Source organism: Salvelinus namaycush, chromosome 18 (assembly GCF_016432855.1).
Source record: "Salvelinus namaycush isolate Seneca chromosome 18, SaNama_1.0, whole genome shotgun sequence".
Taxonomy (NCBI): Eukaryota; Metazoa; Chordata; class Actinopteri; order Salmoniformes; family Salmonidae; genus Salvelinus; species Salvelinus namaycush.
In genome coordinates, this window is record NC_052324.1 from 38,046,893 (window position 1) to 38,065,984 (window position 19,092).

The following is a 19,092-nucleotide window of genomic DNA, read 5'->3' on the forward strand; positions in this document are numbered from 1 at the left end:
ATCCACCCATAGACATTGTGAAGCGACTTAGATAAAAGTCTGTCGATGTGTCCTTGAGCAAGGCACTTAACCCTAATTTGCTCCAGGGGCACCTTACAACTATGGCTGACCATGTAAAACAACACATTTCACTGCACCTATCCGATTTATATGACAATAAAACATATATATATATATTTTATATATTTTAGATCGGAATAAAGAAGGACTAAGCACTAGGCTACAGCAGGTCAAGGCTTTTTACACAGTTTTGACCTTGACATTTTCAAATAAAAAAATGTCTTCAAAGTAATAAAAAAATCGACTACTTTTAATGATTAACTTTTAACGAAAAACGTGTGCTCTTTCTTTGCATCACGTTTGAAATCAAAATGCCACACCAATTGAAAGGGAACGTCCAATGATGCTGAATCGCACCGCCTGTAGCCACTGCCTGTTTCCTAGTCCTCGCAGAAATTGGCCCGAGCGCCAGTGGTGAGATCACGCGTCCCCCCTCTGGACACGCCCCTAAGGACCGTCGCCTTGGAAACGAGGCGTGCCCAAAGCGTTCATGGAGCAAATCTCCGATGCGATTGGCTAATGTATCGGATGACGCATTCCCATGCCATCTCTCCACGCTCATACAGTAGGAAGCCCGCTCTCCATTGTCTCAGCCCGAAAGCTGTCTCTCAAGCGAGCACGACCATTTGGGAGCTTGTGTGCATGTAAATTATTTATTGTATCAATAAAAATATGCACACTGTATAGGCTAATCTGTACTCGGGCTCAAATTCATCTTCAGACAGAAACCGGGATTTAAAGCAAGGACGATCGGTTTTAAGCGAGGGTTGACATCGGCTTTTAACTGTATCCATTTAGCTGTCTTTGAGACTTTCTGACACAGGTAAGCAGTCTCCGATCCTATTGAACATGCTAGATATTTACACCTGTGTGGACTTGTGCCCAATATTTCCGCTGGATCGTTTTTTTCGCACCTATTTCTAAGGGTTGTTTTGGAAATTCTGGGATTGCACACACAGGCAGTCAGTGACATAGATATGGCTGCCATCTTCCTCTCTATTAGCAGTAGAGACATTATGTAATTAATATGTTAAAAACCTAACACCGGTATTACCGGTATCAAACGCCGCTATCACTAAGCCTACGATATGTTTTGCAATACATGGTTTGTTGGTCAGAAAATGCATGCACAGACTACAACATTCGTTATCTTGCATTTGTAGCACACCCCTTTAGAACGCTCGCTCTAGTACCGAATACGATACCGTTTTTTGTAGGATAGATAGAGCTGTCTCCTTGTAGCCCAGACTATACTATAGTATAGCTACAGCAGATAGAGCCGTCTCCTTGTAGCCCAGACTATAATATAGTATAGCTACAGTAGATAGAGCTGTCTCCGTATAGCCTACTGTATTTGCGGTGGCTGGTGTTTCTTACATTTTTAGTTAGCGATGATAGACAGCGACTGTTCTCGCTCTGTCATGGTCGGATGATGTTTGAATTGCATCCATGATGATGCCTATGATGAGGCCATTAGCGTCCCTTTCTTATTGGTTGATGCTGCCAGCCGGTGTCTAAGGTGTGTCTGCCGCTGACTCGTTCAGTCAACGTCATAAGTCGCTCTGGTGAAACTTGCTGTAAACCTTATTATACATTATAAAAATCAGTTTATTTTGGTTAATGCTGTGTTTTATAAACTTGTTGATCAAGGTTGTGATACTGTTTATTTTTTATTTTTATTTTTTTTACATCTTCTTGAAATCGTAAAGGTTTAATTTGTCATGTTTCTGCTTTGGACTTCAACATATTGTTCAGTCATAGCTTCCAGAGAATTGCCTATTTTTTTTAAACTGAACTTAAAGATGGACAAGTATTTCCTAAATTCCTCTTGCATCATCAGAAAGCGTAGATAGCTTAATCCCTGTCCTCTCCTATGCATCACGACACCATACAGTCAGTACCCTATAGGTATATAGGCAGTGTAAGTGTATAGTACACTACACAAATTGTAGAGAAAGGTTTCGGTGTATATATGAGAATATTTGGTATAGTAAATAGAGTGGCTGAAACTCAGCTGATGTTTTTTTTCCGTAAACAAATGTCCAATCTGTCCAGTCAGTGTGTGTGATTGAGATACTACATCAGATACAGCCTATTGTTGTATGACCAATAAAGGCTAATAATAATTAGCTAATATAGGCTACTGTATTTGACTCACATATGTAGTGTAACCACGTGTCTGACTCTGAAACTATCTCAGACTTCATTTCTTGTTCATGAGTAGGCGAATTGGGAACTTGGAAAGTAGCACCGTTCTGTGATTTTTGACAAATGGGCTCGGTCTGGTCTCCACCCTGGTTTGAGTCAGTGTTTCTGTATGGGTTACTCTACTCTCTACCTTCCAGGAAGTCTTCCTCCTCTGTTGGCTTTGTCATCGTCACCACAGTACAAAGATGAAAGAGCACATCAGTTCAACTAATAGATGACTACCCTATAAAGTTGAAGGGACACTGCGGTCCAAAATAAAATAAAAATACTAGCTATTTTTCTGGTCATTTGTCAACATTGCTGTTGGTGTTTCTATCCTCTCAGTGACTTTAAACATTTCGACACTAAGCTTTAGTACTGATAGTATTTGATCTCGTACATAGGTTGCCACAAAACAAAATACTACTCTTCTCTTCTAGGATGCCACTCTCTGTTGCCTCTGTCAGAGTTGGAGTGGGAGTATCAGTCTTTCTTTTTGTCTTTTTCTAAAGCACATTCACCGTCCCCCAACCCCAGCCCCACCATGCTGACTGGTCTGTTCCGTATGCACGGCATGCTGGTGGCCTCCCACCCCTGGGAGGTGATCGTAGGCACTGTCACCCTCACCATCTGCATGATGTCCATGAACATGTTCACCGGCAACGACCAGATCTGTGGCTGGAACTACGACTGCCCCAAAATGGAGGAGGTACGGAACCCGGATGGATGGATAATACTGTGCGGGGGTGCTGGAGGGGATACCTAGTCAGTTTCAAAAACCAAGTGTATTCAACTGAAATGTGTCTTCCGCATTTAACCCAACCCCTCTGAATCAGAGAGGGGGGGCTGCCTTAATCAATGTCATCGGCACCCGGGGAGCAGTTGTTGTTTGGGGTTAACTGCCTTGCTCAAGGGCAGAGAGGCAGATTTTTCCACCTTGCCAGCTCGAGCATTCTAACCAGCAACCTTTCAGTTACTGTCTGAATCGCTCTTAACCGATAGGCTACCTGCCGCCTCATAGAGCCATAGACTTATGTAAGAAGGGAGGAACAGAGCTAGGAGGGATGGATTTAATATGGGGGAGAAGGAAAGGGTTGAGGCATAGAGGGGTAAAGGGGTGAGGGGGGTGGGAGGAGGAGTGAAGGCCTTTGTCGTCTCTGCACCGTATCGGGACATTCTTAAACTATAACTTGTAAGAACTATCGAGGCTACAAGGGCTCCTAGCAACCTAGCCCAGGGGCCTATACTGTACTGTACACTTTCACCTGGTTACCATATATGGTTTGGAGGGTACGTACACGCTACTCTTCATTGAGTACAAGTAGGACAACTAACAAAAGGTAGCTTGTTCACGGTACATGAGAATGCCATTTTAACTTGAGTCAAATACATTTGATTTAAAGTGCATTTTTCATGGGTCACATGTTTTACACGTCCATCAACTTGTCTATTTTACAACATACAGTAGTTAGGCCTACTTTCTGTTCATAGTACTTTTAGTTCCTTGAGTTAATCATCAGCGTTTCCTTTAGTGATTTTAAAAAAAAAGAAGACTTTTATGATTGACTTATTTCATTGATTATGTTGTCTCTGCCTCGCTTTCAGCTGGTTCTAAGCAGTGACATCATCATTCTGACCATCACACGGTGCATAGCCATCGTGTACATCTACTTCCAGTTCCAGAATCTACGGCAACTAGGTTCCAAATATATTCTTGGTGAGCATTTACTGTAAAAAATCCTGTAAATATACTGTAAAATATACTGTAAAATACACGGTCAAATGAATCTTGCAAGTGACATAAAATATATTCTAGGATAAAATATATTCTAGGTCAGCATTTGTTTATACTGTAAAGATACTGTAAATACTATGTACTGTAAACTTTACACTTACACTTTAAAGTAATGTAAATGTAGCGTGTTAATCTAAAGTGAAATATATTACGATATCAAAATATATTCTAGGCAAGCATTGTCATTCAGGGCAAGCAATATTCAGTTAAATATACTGTATTATAAACGGGTCGTTCAAGCCCTAGATGCTGACTGGCTGAAAGCCGTGTTATATGAGACAATATACCACAGGTATGACACAAAACGACTTGTTTACTGTTCTAATTACAATGGTAACCTGTTTATAATAGCAATAAGGTTTGTGGTATGTGGCCAATATATCACGGCTAAGGCCTGTGTCCAGTCACTCCGCGTTGCAGAGTATAACACCCCCCCCCCCCCCCCCCTCCCCCAGGCATTACTTAAATATATACTGTACATTTGAATCCAACCAGTTGCATTTCTTACAATATCAACTTTGTTTTTAGGTATCGCTGGACTATTCACCATATTCTCCAGCTTCGTATTCAGTACTGTCGTGATTCACTTCCTGGATAAAGAGCTCACTGGCCTCAAGTAAGTAAACCCATAGAACAGTACAATACACAATGTTTCTGTCACTATTGATGTTGTATGTTGACTGTTCCCAAGCATCCACACATTGCTCCATGTTTAGACACGGTTACAGGAGGCTCTATACTGTTTTTCAGTGAATGTATGAGTCTCTTTGGATAAAAACATCTGATAAGTGGTTTATGTTATAAGACATGTTAATACACTCTGAGCCTCAATTTTCCTCTTTGGTGTTGGATTAGTTGGCCTACTGTAATATCACCAAGATTTGTAATGGAGGTTATTTAACCATTTGTCTAATTACTATAGAGGAGAGACAGAGAGAGGGTTTCCTGTTGACATCTACTGTTGTGCTCCGTTCAGTACTACTGTAGCTCTTCAGAAAATGTTTGAGTCTCACACACAGTCGTCCATGTTGTTCTCCAGTGAGGCCTTACCTTTCTTCCTGCTTCTAATCGACCTCTCCAAAGCATGCGCTCTCGCCAAGTACGCACTCAGCTCTAACTCACAGGTACATGTCACTTCATACTCCCCGTGGAAACAGTAGTAATATACAATACGTTATTTTGTTATTATACAGCTGTTATATGCTTTTGTAACACATTTTTTTTGTGATAGCGACACTCTGTAGTAGTGACCCGTGTTGAAAAGGCTTAAAAGGTTTCATAAATCCGTTTTGATAAATGTATTAATGAATTGATTACCTGTGTAACAGGACGAGGTGCGCGACAACATCGCCCGTGGCATGGCAGTCCTGGGGCCCACGTTCACTCTGGATGCCCTGGTGGAATGCCTGGTGATCGGGGTGGGCACCATGTCAGGTATGGAAGGGAGCATGGCGCACCAGAGTCCATATATAGTGTAGTAAATTTGACCAGAGTTGGCTGTACAGGGAATATAATATAATTTTGGATGCAGTATTCCAGGTTTGATTGGTTGATGGACTGATTGATCTTCCAGGTGTACGACAGTTGGAGATCATGTGTTGTTTTGGCTGCATGTCTGTCCTGGCCAACTACTTTGTCTTCATGACATTCTTCCCTGCCTGCGTCTCCCTGGTCCTAGAGGTAAGGGTTAACACACACACACACACACACACACACACACACACACACACACACACACACACACACACACACAGACACACAGACACACACACACACACACACACACAACACACAGACACACACGCATCCACAAATACACACACACAGCCACACAGACTCACACACACATCCACAAACACACACGGACACACACACACACACAGACACACACACAGATACACACAGCCACACAGACTCACACAGACACACACACAGATACACACAGCCACACACACACGCACACACAGGCACACAAACAGCCACACAGACTCACACAGACACACACACACAGCCACACAGCCACACACAGACACACACACAGCCACACAGACACACACACGCACACACACACACACACACACATACACACATCCACAAACACATCCACAAACACACACACACACACATCCACAAACACACACACACACACACACACACACACACACACACACACACACACACACACACACACACACACACACACATCCACAAACACACACACACATGTCAAATGAAATGGGTGTAAAATGAGAGATGTGGAAGGAAAGGAGAGCCATAGCATGAGTAGAAATCTAGACTAAATGCCTTTAAGCAACATGATGAGACCGACACTAAATGCCTTTAAGCAACATGATGAGACAGACACTAAATTCCTTTAAGCAACATGATGAGACCGACACTAAATTCCTTCAAGCAACATGATGAGACAGACACTAAATGCCTTTAGATGAGACAAACACTAAATGCCTTTAAATGAGACAAACACTAAATGCCTTTAAGCAACACTGAGACAGACACTAAATGCCTTTAAGCAACACTGAGACAGACTCAGTGCCTATGACAGGTTGTGTGTGTGTGTGTGTGTGTGTGTGTGTGTGTGTGTGTGTGTGTGTGTGTGTGTGTGTGTGTGTGTGTGTGTGTGTGTGTGTGTGTGTGTGTGTGTGTGTGTGTGTGTGTGTGTGTGTGTGTGTGTATATTCTGACTTGTGTGTGTGTGTGTGGATACTGACCTGTGTGTGTGTGTTCTCTCTTCAGCTGTCCAGGGAGAGTCAGGAGGGTCACCCCATCTGGCAGCTGAGCCACTTCTCCCGCGTGATGGAGGAAGAGGAGGATAACAAGCCCAACCCTGTCACCCAGAGAGTCAAGATGATCATGGTAAGACTACACCTGTGTGTGTGTGTGTGTGTGTGTGTGTGTGTGTGTGTGTGTGTGTGTGTGTGTGTGTGTGTGTGTGTGTGTGTGTGTGTGTGTGTGTGTGTGTGTGTGTGTGTGTGTGTTAACGTTGCTGTTTGCTCTCCAGTCTCTGGGCCTGGTAATGGTGCACGCCCACAGCCGTTGGATCGCCGACCCTCTCTCCCTCAACTCCAACCTGGACGTCTCCCAGGTGGACTCCATGTCCCTGGACAACCATTTACCCAAGAGGATCGACCCCGAGAGACCCCTCTGGCAGTTCTACATGTCAAGGTGAGTTCTACCTGGAATTTTTATTCACTTCTGGAAATGACGAAATTTAAATGGAATTGATTCCACCCCTGGACTGTGACTTGACCAATCAGTTTCAACAGTGAAATGTAAATGTATGTGACATTTATTAAAGTACAATCCAATATTCTCTTCTGTTATTTAATCTGTTGTTTTATTCTTGTTCTCCCTCCGTCGGTTGTGTCCCCAGGTTGGTCAGCATGGATATAGAGCAGGTGATCTGTCTGGGTCTGGCCCTGCTGCTGGCCGTCAAGTACATCTTCTTTGAACAAGTAGAGCATGAGTCCACCCTGTCTCTGAAGAGCCCCCTGTCCCAGGGGCCCGACCGTGCTCCCCGCTGGAGCACAGACCAGTGCTGCAGGAAGGAGGTTGCCCCTCCCCGCCCCCCCAAGTCCCCCCTCAGGACCGCCACCCCCACACCCCCCGCCCTGGCTGAGGCCACCAAGGAGGAGAGAGGTACGGCAGGGAGGAACAAGACGTGGTGTACAGTGGTGGTCTGGAAAGGACTGCGAGAAATGCGTTGATGAGAAATGCATTCGTATAAGCTGGTAGCGTAGCTAGCATACAGAAATCGATGGAGATAGTCAGTCGTTTTTAACTAATGCAGTTGATTGGTGACGATAACATGAACATGTATTGGGGTTGACATCTATACAGCATTATACTCCGGTTTTTATCCCAACATAGTGTTAAGTACACATATATACAGTAGCCTAAATGTAGGTTAATTCTGCTGGGGTGCAATGAGGAGATTCAGGATCTTTCCCCCAGCCGTTTCCATGGCAAAACCATTTGTTTTGGTCGAGTTCCATTGACCTCTTTACTGCATCAATACATTCCTTACGGTGCTGTCTAGCTCTAGAGTAGATCTCAACAAGGTGAAACTCTCTCAGCCTTTAGGGCTTTGCTCTGAACCCGTTGGTTAACTTAATTATCGTTCCTTTCCGTCCCTCTTTTTCCCCCTCCTCCCCTCTCCCTCCTCCCCCCTCCCTCCTCCTCCTCACCCTAGCCGAGGTGATCCGGCCGCTGCCTACCCCGACCACCGAACCCCAGCCCACCTTCCGTCTGGGCTCTATGGAGGAGGAGAGAGAGAGCCAGGCGGAGTGCCCCAGAGCAGAACCCTCTCAGCCCAGCCTACCCTCAGACCCCAGACCATTGGAGGAGTGCCTGACCATCCTGAAAAACCCTGAGGTATGGTGGGATGTACACGTACATAGCTATGGTCCACATGCACGCACGCACACTCACATACACACACACCGTTTACAACCAGGGCTATGGTCAATTACAGTCAATTTCAGTGCAGAATGGACTGTATTATGTATGATAAGTCACTCTGGATAAGATGGACTAAATGTAATGTAATGTAATGAAATGTAATGTAATGTAATGTAATGTAATGAAATGTAATGCAGAACTGATCCCCTTTTTCACAATGTCAATCCAGCGACAGTTTCTATGGTGTCCACCTGTAGGAGTATTGTATGTCTGTGCAGTAATAACCCCTTGCTATGGTCGATGGGTTTAACTATATCCCTAATGAGCTTAACTCACTTTACTCATTCACTTAGGCTCAACCTATTAGAGCAGGACAGTAATAGAGGACGTACATTCAGTGACTCCATCGTCGGACGGTCACCTGATCTACCTGTGACCCAGTGGAGGCTGGTGGGGAGAGAACATAGAGGCCAAGTTCCTTTCCAGCCATTACAATGAGCCCGTCCTCCTATTTTAAAGTTGTGGGGGGCAATGAGGAGATTTGGGATGTTTCCCACTCAGTATCTTTACCCCACTTGTTTCCATGGCATTTCCAATGTTTTGGACCTCTTTACCACATCTATCAGAGGTAGATCAGGTCACCTGATCTACCTGTGACCCATCGCCACTGAGTCAGAACTGTACAATTGAAAACCACAACTGTCACGAGTGTCCGTCTGTCATGTGTGAGATATGATCATTTTAATTTATTTTTTTATACTTATGTCACATGACAGTTAAATCAAATCATTTTAGATTTAAGATCTAGATCTTAAATAGATCAGTCAGACGATGGGTCACAGGTAGATCAGGTGACCGTCAGACGATGGGTCACAGGTAGATCAGGTGACCGTCAGACGATAGGTCACAGGTAGATCGGGTTACCGTCAGACGATGGAGTCACAGGTAGATCAGGTGACCGTCAGACGATAGGTCACAGGTAGATCGGGTGACCGTCAGACGATAGATCACAGGTAGATCGGGTGACCGTCAGACGATAGGTCACAGGTAGATCGGGTTACCGTCAGACGATAGGTCACAGGTAGATCAGGTGACCGTCAGATGATAGGTCACAGGTAGATCAGGTGACCGTCAGACGATAGGTCACAGGTAGATCAGGTGACCGTCAGACGATAGGTCACAGGTAGATCAGGTGACCGTCAGACGATAGGTCACAGGTAGATCAGGTGACCGTCAGACGATAGGTCACAGGTAGATCAGGTGACCGTCAGACGATGGAGTCACAGGTAGATCAGGTGACCGTCAGACGATAGGTCACAGGTAGATCAGGTGACCGTCAGACGATGGAGTCACAGGTAGATCAGGTGACCGTCAGACGATAGGTCACAGGTAGATCAGGTGACCGTCAGACGATAGGTCACAGGTAGATCAGGTGACCGTCAGACGATAGGTCACAGGTAGATCAGGTGACCGTCAGACGATAGGTCACAGGTAGATCAGGTGAACGTCAGACGATAGGTCACAGGTAGATCAGGTGACCGTCAGACGATAGGTCACAGGTAGATCAGGTGACCGTCAGACGATAGGTCACAGGTAGATCAGGTGACCGTCAGACGATAGGTCACAGGTAGATCAGGTGACCGTCAGACGATAGGTCACAGGTAGATCAGGTGACCGTCAGACGATGGAGTCACAGGTAGATCAGGTGACCGTCAGACGATAGGTCACAGGTAGATCAGGTGACCGTCAGACGATGGGTCACAGGTAGATCAGGTGACCGTCAGACGATGGGTCACAGGTAGATCAGGTGACCGTCAGACGATAGGTCACAGGTAGATCAGGTGACCGTCAGACGATAGGTCACAGGTAGATCAGGTGACCGTCAGACGATAGGTCACAGGTAGATCAGGTGACCGTCAGACGATAGGTCACAGGTAGATCAGGTGACCGTCAGACGATGGGTCACAGGTAGATCAGGTGACCGTCAGACGATAGGTCACAGGTAGATCAGGTGACCGTCAGACGATAGGTCACAGGTAGATCAGGTGACCGTCAGACGATAGGTCACAGGTAGATCAGGTGACCGTCAGACGATAGGTCACAGGTAGATCAGGTGACCGTCAGACGATGGGTCACAGGTAGATCAGGTGACCGTCAGACGATAGGTCACAGGTAGATCAGGTGACCGTCAGACGATAGGTCACAGGTAGATCAGGTGACTTTAGCTACACGTGCTGTAATGTTTGTTACCCAGATGTCACTTTTTGTTGTCACTTTTCATGTGAATCTGTCCACGAGAGATTACATGTACTGTAACTTTAAATGTTTGCACGCAGAAAGACCACTTGGCCAGGGTTTCTGAATAATTCAGATTTTTCAATGTTATTACATACATTTCTTATCACCAAGATCCATTGCATTGTATAATACTCGAGACTGTTTAAAAAGTGCTTTATACATGCGGTTCATTGGGTTTCATTGCATACTGCTGTACACAGAGTGTGTGTGTGTTAGTATTTGAGTTGACAAAGTCTCTGTGTGTCCTCCATAGATGGGAGCCCGATTCCTGAGCGATGATGAGGTGGTGGTTCTGGTCAACTCTAAACACATCCCTTCCTACAAGCTGGAGGCCATGATGGAGAGACCAGAGAGAGGGGTATCCATCCGTAGACACATGATCTCCTCCAAGCTCCCCAACTCCTCTGCCCTCTCCTCTCTTCCATACCTAGACTACGACTACTCTAAGGTGAGGATTTCTAGGCTTTTGTCTGAAGTTGTTGTGTTATTGATACAGTATGTACACCCAAAGGGCATTAAAACATCAATGCTTGATGCACAAAACAGTAATTCAGTTATTTGTTTGTATTTGCATAACCACCACACATACAGTACACGATGTAACGTTGATGGAAACTGAAAAACAATCTTTGTTGATGTTTTGGTTGCCAGGTGATGGGGACCTGCTGTGAGAATGTGATTGGATACATGCCCATTCCAGTAGGTGTGGCCGGGCCTCTTCACCTCGATGGGAAGCAGTTCCAGGTCCCCATGGCGACCACAGAAGGCTGCCTGGTGGCTAGCACCAACCGGGGCTGTCGTGCTATCTCCGTGAGTTACAGTGTTATATACTGTAATACAGCATACTGCACTAGACAATGGTAGAAGTACTGTATACCAGTAACTACATATGGAAGTATATATTAAACAGTACTACTAGGAATATTTCAGTGAAGTAGCTGTATCCAGTCTATGACCACCCTGACCTTTCCTTAACCTTTGCCCCCTCTCCTCTCCCCCAGTTGGGTGGTGGTGCCAGCAGTCGTATCCTGGCAGACGGGATGACCCGGGGTCCTGTGATTAGGTGCCCGTCGGCCTGCCTGGCTGCAGAGGTCAAGGGCTGGCTGGAGAGCACCGACGGATTCCAGGCCATCAAGGACGCCTTCGACCACACCAGCAGGTCAGAGGTCAAACTGTCTGGAATAAAAATACTTTAGATTTAGGGGATATTGAGGAGGAATGTCTCAGTTATAGAAATAGAATATAGGTGGAGTCTGTTATATAGAATGTGGGTGGAATCTGTTATATAGAATGTGGGTGGAGTCTGATATGTGGAATCTGTTATATAGAATGTGGGTGGAGTCTGTTATATAGAATGTGGGTGGAGTCTGTTATATAGAATGTGGGTGGGGTCTGTTATATAGAGTGTGGGTGGAGTCTGTTATATAGAAATATATATATATATATATATGATAGAAATGTAATTATTTTATAGCTCGGTCCACTCTATATGTTCTATTTCTATGGTCAACATTTGAAAACAGTTGTGAAGAGAGAAGACTGATGGCCTCGTCTTTTGGTTGTGTTTCCAGGTTTGCTCGTCTGCAGAAGCTCATGATTGGTCTTGCTGGTAGAAACCTTTACATCCGCTTCCAGTCCAGAACAGGAGACGCCATGGGAATGAACATGATCTCTAAGGTGTGCGTGCATACTGCGAGCGAATGTGTGTGTTAGACATGTAATGTGTGTGACTATCATGTGTCATGTTAATTAGCTGGTTATTGTCTCCCGGTGTGTGTTGTCCTGTATATGACCTGTGTGTGTTGCGTGTGTGTGTGTGTGTGTGTGTGTGTGTGTGTGTGTGTGTGTGTGTGTGTGTGTGTGTGTGTGTTGCTCTGTATATGTCCTGTGTGTGTGTGTGTGTGTTGCTCTGTGTGTAACCAGCATTGTCTCTCTATCTCGTCAGGGAACAGAGCAGGCTCTGGCCAGGTTACAGGAGCAGTATCCTGAGCTGGTGGTTCTGGCAGTCAGTGGGAACTACTGCACCGACAAGAAGCCTGCAGCCATCAACTGGATCGAGGGCCGGGGAAAGTCTGCTGTGTGCGAGGCCACCATCCCAGCTAAAGTGGTCAGAGAGGTACACCACTTTATACAGTTCAAGCTTTTTTTCTTTTGTTTTCTTTTTTTCATTCAAAATGTAATATTGATCGTCATTCCAGACCTAGGGCAAATACATATGTCGTATTTGAAAGTATTTGAGGTGTGCTCAAAGAGTGCACTCTATGGGAAATTCCATTGGTTCTATTGAACCAGTCAAACTACATCAAGCAAAGCTCAAATATTTGACATTATGTATTTGACCCATGTCCGAGCCGATCTACGCACTGTGTTTCTATGTCCGAGCCGATCTATGCACCGTGTTTCTATATCCGAGCCGATCTATGCACCGTGTTTCTATGTCCGAGCCGATCTATGCACCGTGTTTCTATGTCCGAGCCGATCTATGCACCGTGTTTCTATGTCCGAGCCGATCTATGCACCGTGTTTCTATGTCCGAGCCGATCTATGTGTTAAGTTCATGTTTTAAGTATCCCTATATTTCTGTTACTACGGGGCTATCACTCAGTCAAGAGTGCGCATGCGCAGGAAGTCTTGTCGTTGTTGGACCTAGCCTGGAGTGTAATGGCTACCTTGTAGTGTGTTCATATAGTAGAGTAAACTTTGTTAAACGGGAACCTTGTCGTTGTGTCATTTCGAGTTAACACTATGCACCGTGTTTCTATGTCCGAGCCGATCTATGCACCGTGTTTCTATGTCCGAGCCGATCTATGCACCGTGGTTCTATGTCCGAGTCGATCTATGCACCGTGTTTCTATGTCCGAGCCGATCTATGCACCGTGTTTCTATGTCCGAGCCGATCTATGCACCGTGTTTCTATGTCCGAGCCGATCTATGCACCGTGGTTCTATGTCCGAGTCGATCTATGCACCGTGTTTCTATGTCCGAGCCGATCTATGCTTTGTGTTTCTATGTCTTGAGTGTATATTCCCTGTCTATCTACCAGGTGTTGAAGACCAGCACTGAAGCCCTGGTTGATGTCAACATTAACAAGAACCTAGTAGGATCAGCCATGGCTGGAAGCATCGGTGGCTACAATGCCCACGCAGCCAACCTAGTGGCGGCCATCTACATCGCCTGTGGCCAGGTAAAAGAAGAACAGGATCTGTCTTTTCAAACGGGGATAGTTTAGCCTCATTGGATAAATGTTTAAAGTAGGAAGAATTGTACATGTATTTTGTTACATAATGTACATGGAGATATTAACATAGCTTTTTAGTCCTGAACTATAAAGCTATGTTTAATGTGTTAGGACTAGGCTAAATCTGGGTCCGGGAAACCTGCCCTATAAATGCTTTTAAATCCAGGAATATGTGTAATCTGGGTCCAGGAAACAAGTCCATAAGGTAACAAACTTTTCGTCGGGGCACTAACCGAGTCACCTATCTCTTTTAGGACCCAGCCCAGACGGTGGGTAGCAGTAACTGCATCACTCTGATGGAGACGTCAGGGCCTACAGGAGAAGACCTCTACATCAGCTGTACCATGCCTTCCATAGAGCTGGGTACTGTAGGAGGAGGAACCATCCTGGCACCACAGCAAGCCTGTCTGCAGGTAGGAACACACACACACACACAACAGTATCTAGACTAGACTACAATATTATATAGATTGGAATATTAATGTATTGTGTACATGAGTGTTTCATTCCATAAAAGAACCTCATAGCAGACATACATTTATCTATGAATGTGTGAAACGTATAAGCAAAACATTAAAAGCTCTACCTAAATACATAAACACACAGTAAATAGTTGTGTCTGCTGCAGAAGATCACTGTCCAATCAGTAAATAGTTGTGTCTGCTGCAGAAGATCACTGTCCAATCAGTAAATAGTTGTGTCTGCTGCAGAAGATCACTGTCCAATCAGTAAATAGTTGTGTCTGCTGCAGAAGATCACTGTCCAATCAGTAAATAGTTGTGTCTGCTGCAGAAGATCACTGTCCAATCAGTAAATAGTTGTGTCTGCTGCAGAAAATCACTGTCCAATCAGTAAATAGTTGTGTCTGCTGCAGAAGATCACTGTCCAATCAGTAAATAGTTGTGTCTGCTACAGAAAATCACTGTCCAATCAGTAAATAGTTGTGTCTGCTGCAGAAGATCACTGTCCAATCAGTAAATAGTTGTGTCTGCTACAGAAAATCACTGTCCAATCAGTAAATAGTTGTGTCTGCTGCAGAAGATCACTGTCCAATCAGTAAATAGTTGTGTCTGCTGCAGAAGATCACTGTCCAATCAGTGAGTGTGAGATGGTTGGCCTGCCCCTCAATGTCTTCATGTGATTCCACTCCCACTGTGTTGCTGTAGATGCTGGGCGTACAAGGTGCTAGTCAGGAGTGCCCTGGGGAGAACGCCAGGCAGCTGGCCAGGGTGGTGTGTGGCACGGTGTTGGCCGGTGAGCTGTCGCTCATGGCTGCCCTCGCCGCCGGGCACCTCGTCAAGAGTCACATGACCCACAACAGGTGAGGGTTAGGGATAGTGTGACGAGCGGTCTGTGGAGATGTAGCGATACAAATGGTTTTAATTGAAGTAGATAAAAGCGTGTCAGATCTCCACTCTACAGCGCCTTGGGAAAGTATTCAGACCTCTTAACTTTTTCCACATTTTGTTGCGTTACGTCCCCTCATCAATCTGCACACAATACCCCATAATGACCATGCAAAAACATAAATTGAAATTTTGCAAATTTATATAAAAATATTTAAAAAATGAAATATGACATTTACATCAGACCCTTTACTCAGTATTTTGTTGAAGCGCCTTTAGCAGCGATTACAGCCTTGAATCTTCTTGTGTATCACGCTACAAGCATGGCACACCTGTATTTGGGGAGTTTCTCCCATTCTTCTCTGCAGATCCTCTCAACTTCATTATGGGGTATTGTGTGTAGATTAATTTAATACATTTTAGAAGAAGACAAAACAAAATAACATAACAAAATATGGAGAAAGTGAAGGGGTCTGAATACTTTCCGAATGCACTATAGCTTAAATGTATCAATACTTTCTGTCATGTTTATTATGTCGTGTTTGTTAATTATTTTCTACAGGTCCAAGGTAAACCTGCAGGAAACAACCCCAGGTACCTGTACCAAGAAGGCATCTTGAGATGTTATGGATCATCATGGTTCTCTGGGTGTTGGGGTATAGAGAGGAGAGAGAGAGAGCCTGAGACCAACCCAACAGAACCGAGGACTTCTCTTCCCAGCACAATAGAAGGGCTAAGTCCCAAATGGCACCTTGTTCACATTGATAGGGCTCTAGTCAAAAGAAAGGGCACTAAAAAAGGAAATAGGATGCCATTTTGGACAAAGCCAAGAACAAGGAGCATCATGTCTGGACAGAAACACAGATACATATTGCATATTTAACACTATTTCATCATGTTTTTTAAAAAACATACTGTGATTCACTGTGTTTTCCTCCTCTAACATCAGTGTACTTATCATCATGCCTCATTGTGCTGGAAAGTGGAAACACAACATCTGAAATCAGACAGATTTTCCCTCTCTGGAGTATTTTTGTATCGTGAATGAACTTTTTATTTTTTACTTTAAAGCAGTTGACTATGAAGACTTACTCATCACTGACATGTATATGTTAGCACCAGGCTTTGTTTTTTTATTATGCTTGGGTTGAAGGTTCGATGCCCGAAGCATTTTACTGGGTAGCTAAGAGTTGAGTATAGCCACAGCAGAAGTGACACAACGGTGTAGAGTTCTGTTAGCCTGGTCCCAGATCTGTTTGTGCTCTTGTCTAACTGTATTGTCATTGCCAAGCCAAGCATGTTTAGCATGACAATTCCATACGGAGTTGGCAAGAGAGCAGAACCAGACTGGCACCCAGGCTGGAGTTCTGTACCGTAACAGAACTCAAATTATAGATTGGCAAATGTCTTCAAAGAAACAACGACATTCAACGAAAGCTGGAGATTGTAAATGTGAAAAAAGTATACCCAAACGTCTTGATTAATGTACTTGCAAATTGTTTTAATTGCCAAATACAGCCTTCGTAACCTAGAAAAAGTAATTCCCTAAAAACAAAGCTTTAGCCTATTTCTCTTATAAGAACTTGAGTTGTAAACAGTGTGTAATGCTAGGGAGAAAATGTAAAGAGACATTTAGCACTTGTTAAGGTTCGAGAGACACTGGTGTGTATGCAGATGAAGGTGCTATAATAAGCGATGACGTTGGCTTTAGTGGGTAGATGGGCCGTTGTTACTGTGGAAAAGAACAATGTGAACAAGTGGCACTGACTACACGCAAGACAACTAACCGGTTTGACTTCAAATGTCTGCCACTCATAAAAATGGATGCCGCCTCCTGTGTAACGAGCGACAGTATGTACACTATGTTCTGTTTCAAACCCATGTCTTTGGATGGTCAGAAACGGTGGGGAAAGGGAAACCATTCATGGTTGATTGTGTGAGTCACAGACTGCTGGTTTGTCCACATTTCTAATGGCGAATGTGGAGATCTGATCTGAGCATTATACTTCTTTAGTCAATAATGCACATATATTTTGTAATAAAAAAAGGGAATTTACAATAAAAATGTACAATAGAAAACAAAGTTACAGTTTTTATTGACTTGTTGAACTGAAGATATGATCTTTAAATGTTGTGGCAACCACTGTATTTTAGGTTTAACTAACTAAATAACTACTGTATTTTAGGTTCAACTAACTAAATAACTACTGTATTTTAGGTTCAACTAACTAAATAACTACTGTATTTTAGGTTCAACTAACTAAATAACTACTGTATTTTAGGTTTGGCTAACTAAATAACTACTGTATTTTAGGTTTAACTAACTAAATAACTACTGTATTTTAGGTTTGGCTAACTAAATAACTACTGTATTTTAGGTTTAACTATACCATGATTATTGTCTTTGAAACTCGAAGGTATCAAGGTTTCTCTTCACAGACATCACGATGTCCACCAATGGGACAAAGGGTGTTTTAGTGAACCGTCAGCACTTAAAACTTTTCCAACCTCATGAGGAACCCCTGTTATTATCTAAGTCTACGGAAAAACCACTGTGTCCTAGTTGAATTCCACTTGAACAGGTTATTGCAGACTCAGTTCAACGTTGGGGGTCATAGCTGATAGCTCAATCAATATTTTAGCATGTGAATACTGTATGGGAACTTAATGACCAGGCTTGGTGACCACACACACACACACAGTGAAGCTACTGTAAGCTACTGTCAGACACACAGGCAGAGCAGACCTGCTCTAGTAAAAGTGACTATTGAAACAGGATTAGAAAGCTGTTATTTTTTTCCCCCTTGACCCTAAACCCTGAATAGGGGCCGTCTGTATATATGGCTTTGAGGGCCGTTGGATTTCCACAGGGTTAAGGTTTCAGAATTCATCCTGAGTGATGTCACAATGGGAAGCCATCACCAGAGCGAGCGGCCAACCAATCAGCTCCAGGCTCATCACATCTCACCAGCACAGGGCCTGCTTATTGGCTGATTCTTCAGTGGGATGGCCACGGAAGGTTTATGAATAATGCAGTACTCATTACCTGCTTATAGGGTTGTGTCCCAAATGACACCCTATTACCTATAGGGCTCTGATCAAAAGTAGTGCACTATATAGGGAATATGGGTGTCATTTGGGACAAGACCCATGGAGTCTGGCACTAAGCAACAGGACAGAACAGGGAGTGTCCCCTTAGGTCTGGAATAAGCACTGACTGCAGTCTCTATGTTCACAACTACAGTTCTTTACTTGACAGTACTTTGTGTAGATATATTTCATCATGGCTCTCTAGTCTAGTATTTTATGTGTACTACATTTTTACATTGACTGTCTTGTGTATGTTTTTTTACTCTCACAAAACATATTCCTATGTATGTATTCCGATACCTACAAATGGCCAAATAAACTTTGAACAGCAAATATGCATCACATGAAAATCTACTGTGGCTCTCTGTGAAGCTCTTTGAGAAAAAACTCTGTGAAGCTCTCTGTGAAATTTAAATAACATTTCAGCAGAGCACAATATACACTGAGTGTACAAAACATTAAGAACACTTGCTCTTTCCATGGCATAGACTGACCAGGTGAATCCAGTTGAAAGCTATGATCCCTTAATGATGTACCTTGTTAAATCCACTTCAATCAGTGTAGATGAATGGGAGGAGACAGGTTAAACAATTATTTTTAAGCCTTGAGACAATTGAGACATGTATTGTGCACGTGTGGTAGGTGTGTGCCAGGCGCACC

The 19,092-nt window shown here is 43.9% G+C and overlaps 1 protein-coding gene across 1 annotated transcript; it reads left to right on the forward strand.

Moving 5' to 3' along the window:
• The first annotated feature begins 631 nt into the window (after positions 1 to 631).
• hmgcra (3-hydroxy-3-methylglutaryl-CoA reductase a) lies at positions 632 to 17,425 on the forward strand. The gene is made up of 20 exons (XM_039013788.1): positions 632 to 883; positions 2,760 to 2,956; positions 3,853 to 3,964; positions 4,571 to 4,658; positions 5,082 to 5,166; positions 5,371 to 5,476; positions 5,616 to 5,722; positions 6,796 to 6,915; positions 7,061 to 7,224; positions 7,433 to 7,698; positions 8,252 to 8,433; positions 11,012 to 11,206; positions 11,410 to 11,568; positions 11,760 to 11,917; positions 12,330 to 12,435; positions 12,704 to 12,874; positions 13,802 to 13,942; positions 14,251 to 14,409; positions 15,163 to 15,317; positions 15,905 to 17,425. The coding sequence occupies exons 2-20, from the start codon at positions 2,792 to 2,794 to the stop codon at positions 15,960 to 15,962; spliced, it is 2,697 nt and encodes an 898-aa protein (XP_038869716.1). The 5' UTR covers positions 632 to 883; positions 2,760 to 2,791; the 3' UTR covers positions 15,963 to 17,425.
• The last annotated feature ends 1,667 nt before the right edge of the window (positions 17,426 to 19,092 follow it).

Excerpts from the sequence above, each read along its gene's own strand:
- hmgcra (XM_039013788.1), top strand. The coding sequence starts at position 2,792 with ATGCTGACTGGTCTGTTCCGTATGCACGGCATGCTGGTGGCCTCCCAC. Across the intron at positions 12,436-12,703 it reads GAATGAACATGATCTCTAAG|GGAACAGAGCAGGCTCTGGC; the intron begins GTGTGCGTGCAT and ends CTATCTCGTCAG. Across the intron at positions 12,875-13,801 it reads CAGCTAAAGTGGTCAGAGAG|GTGTTGAAGACCAGCACTGA; the intron begins GTACACCACTTT and ends TCTATCTACCAG.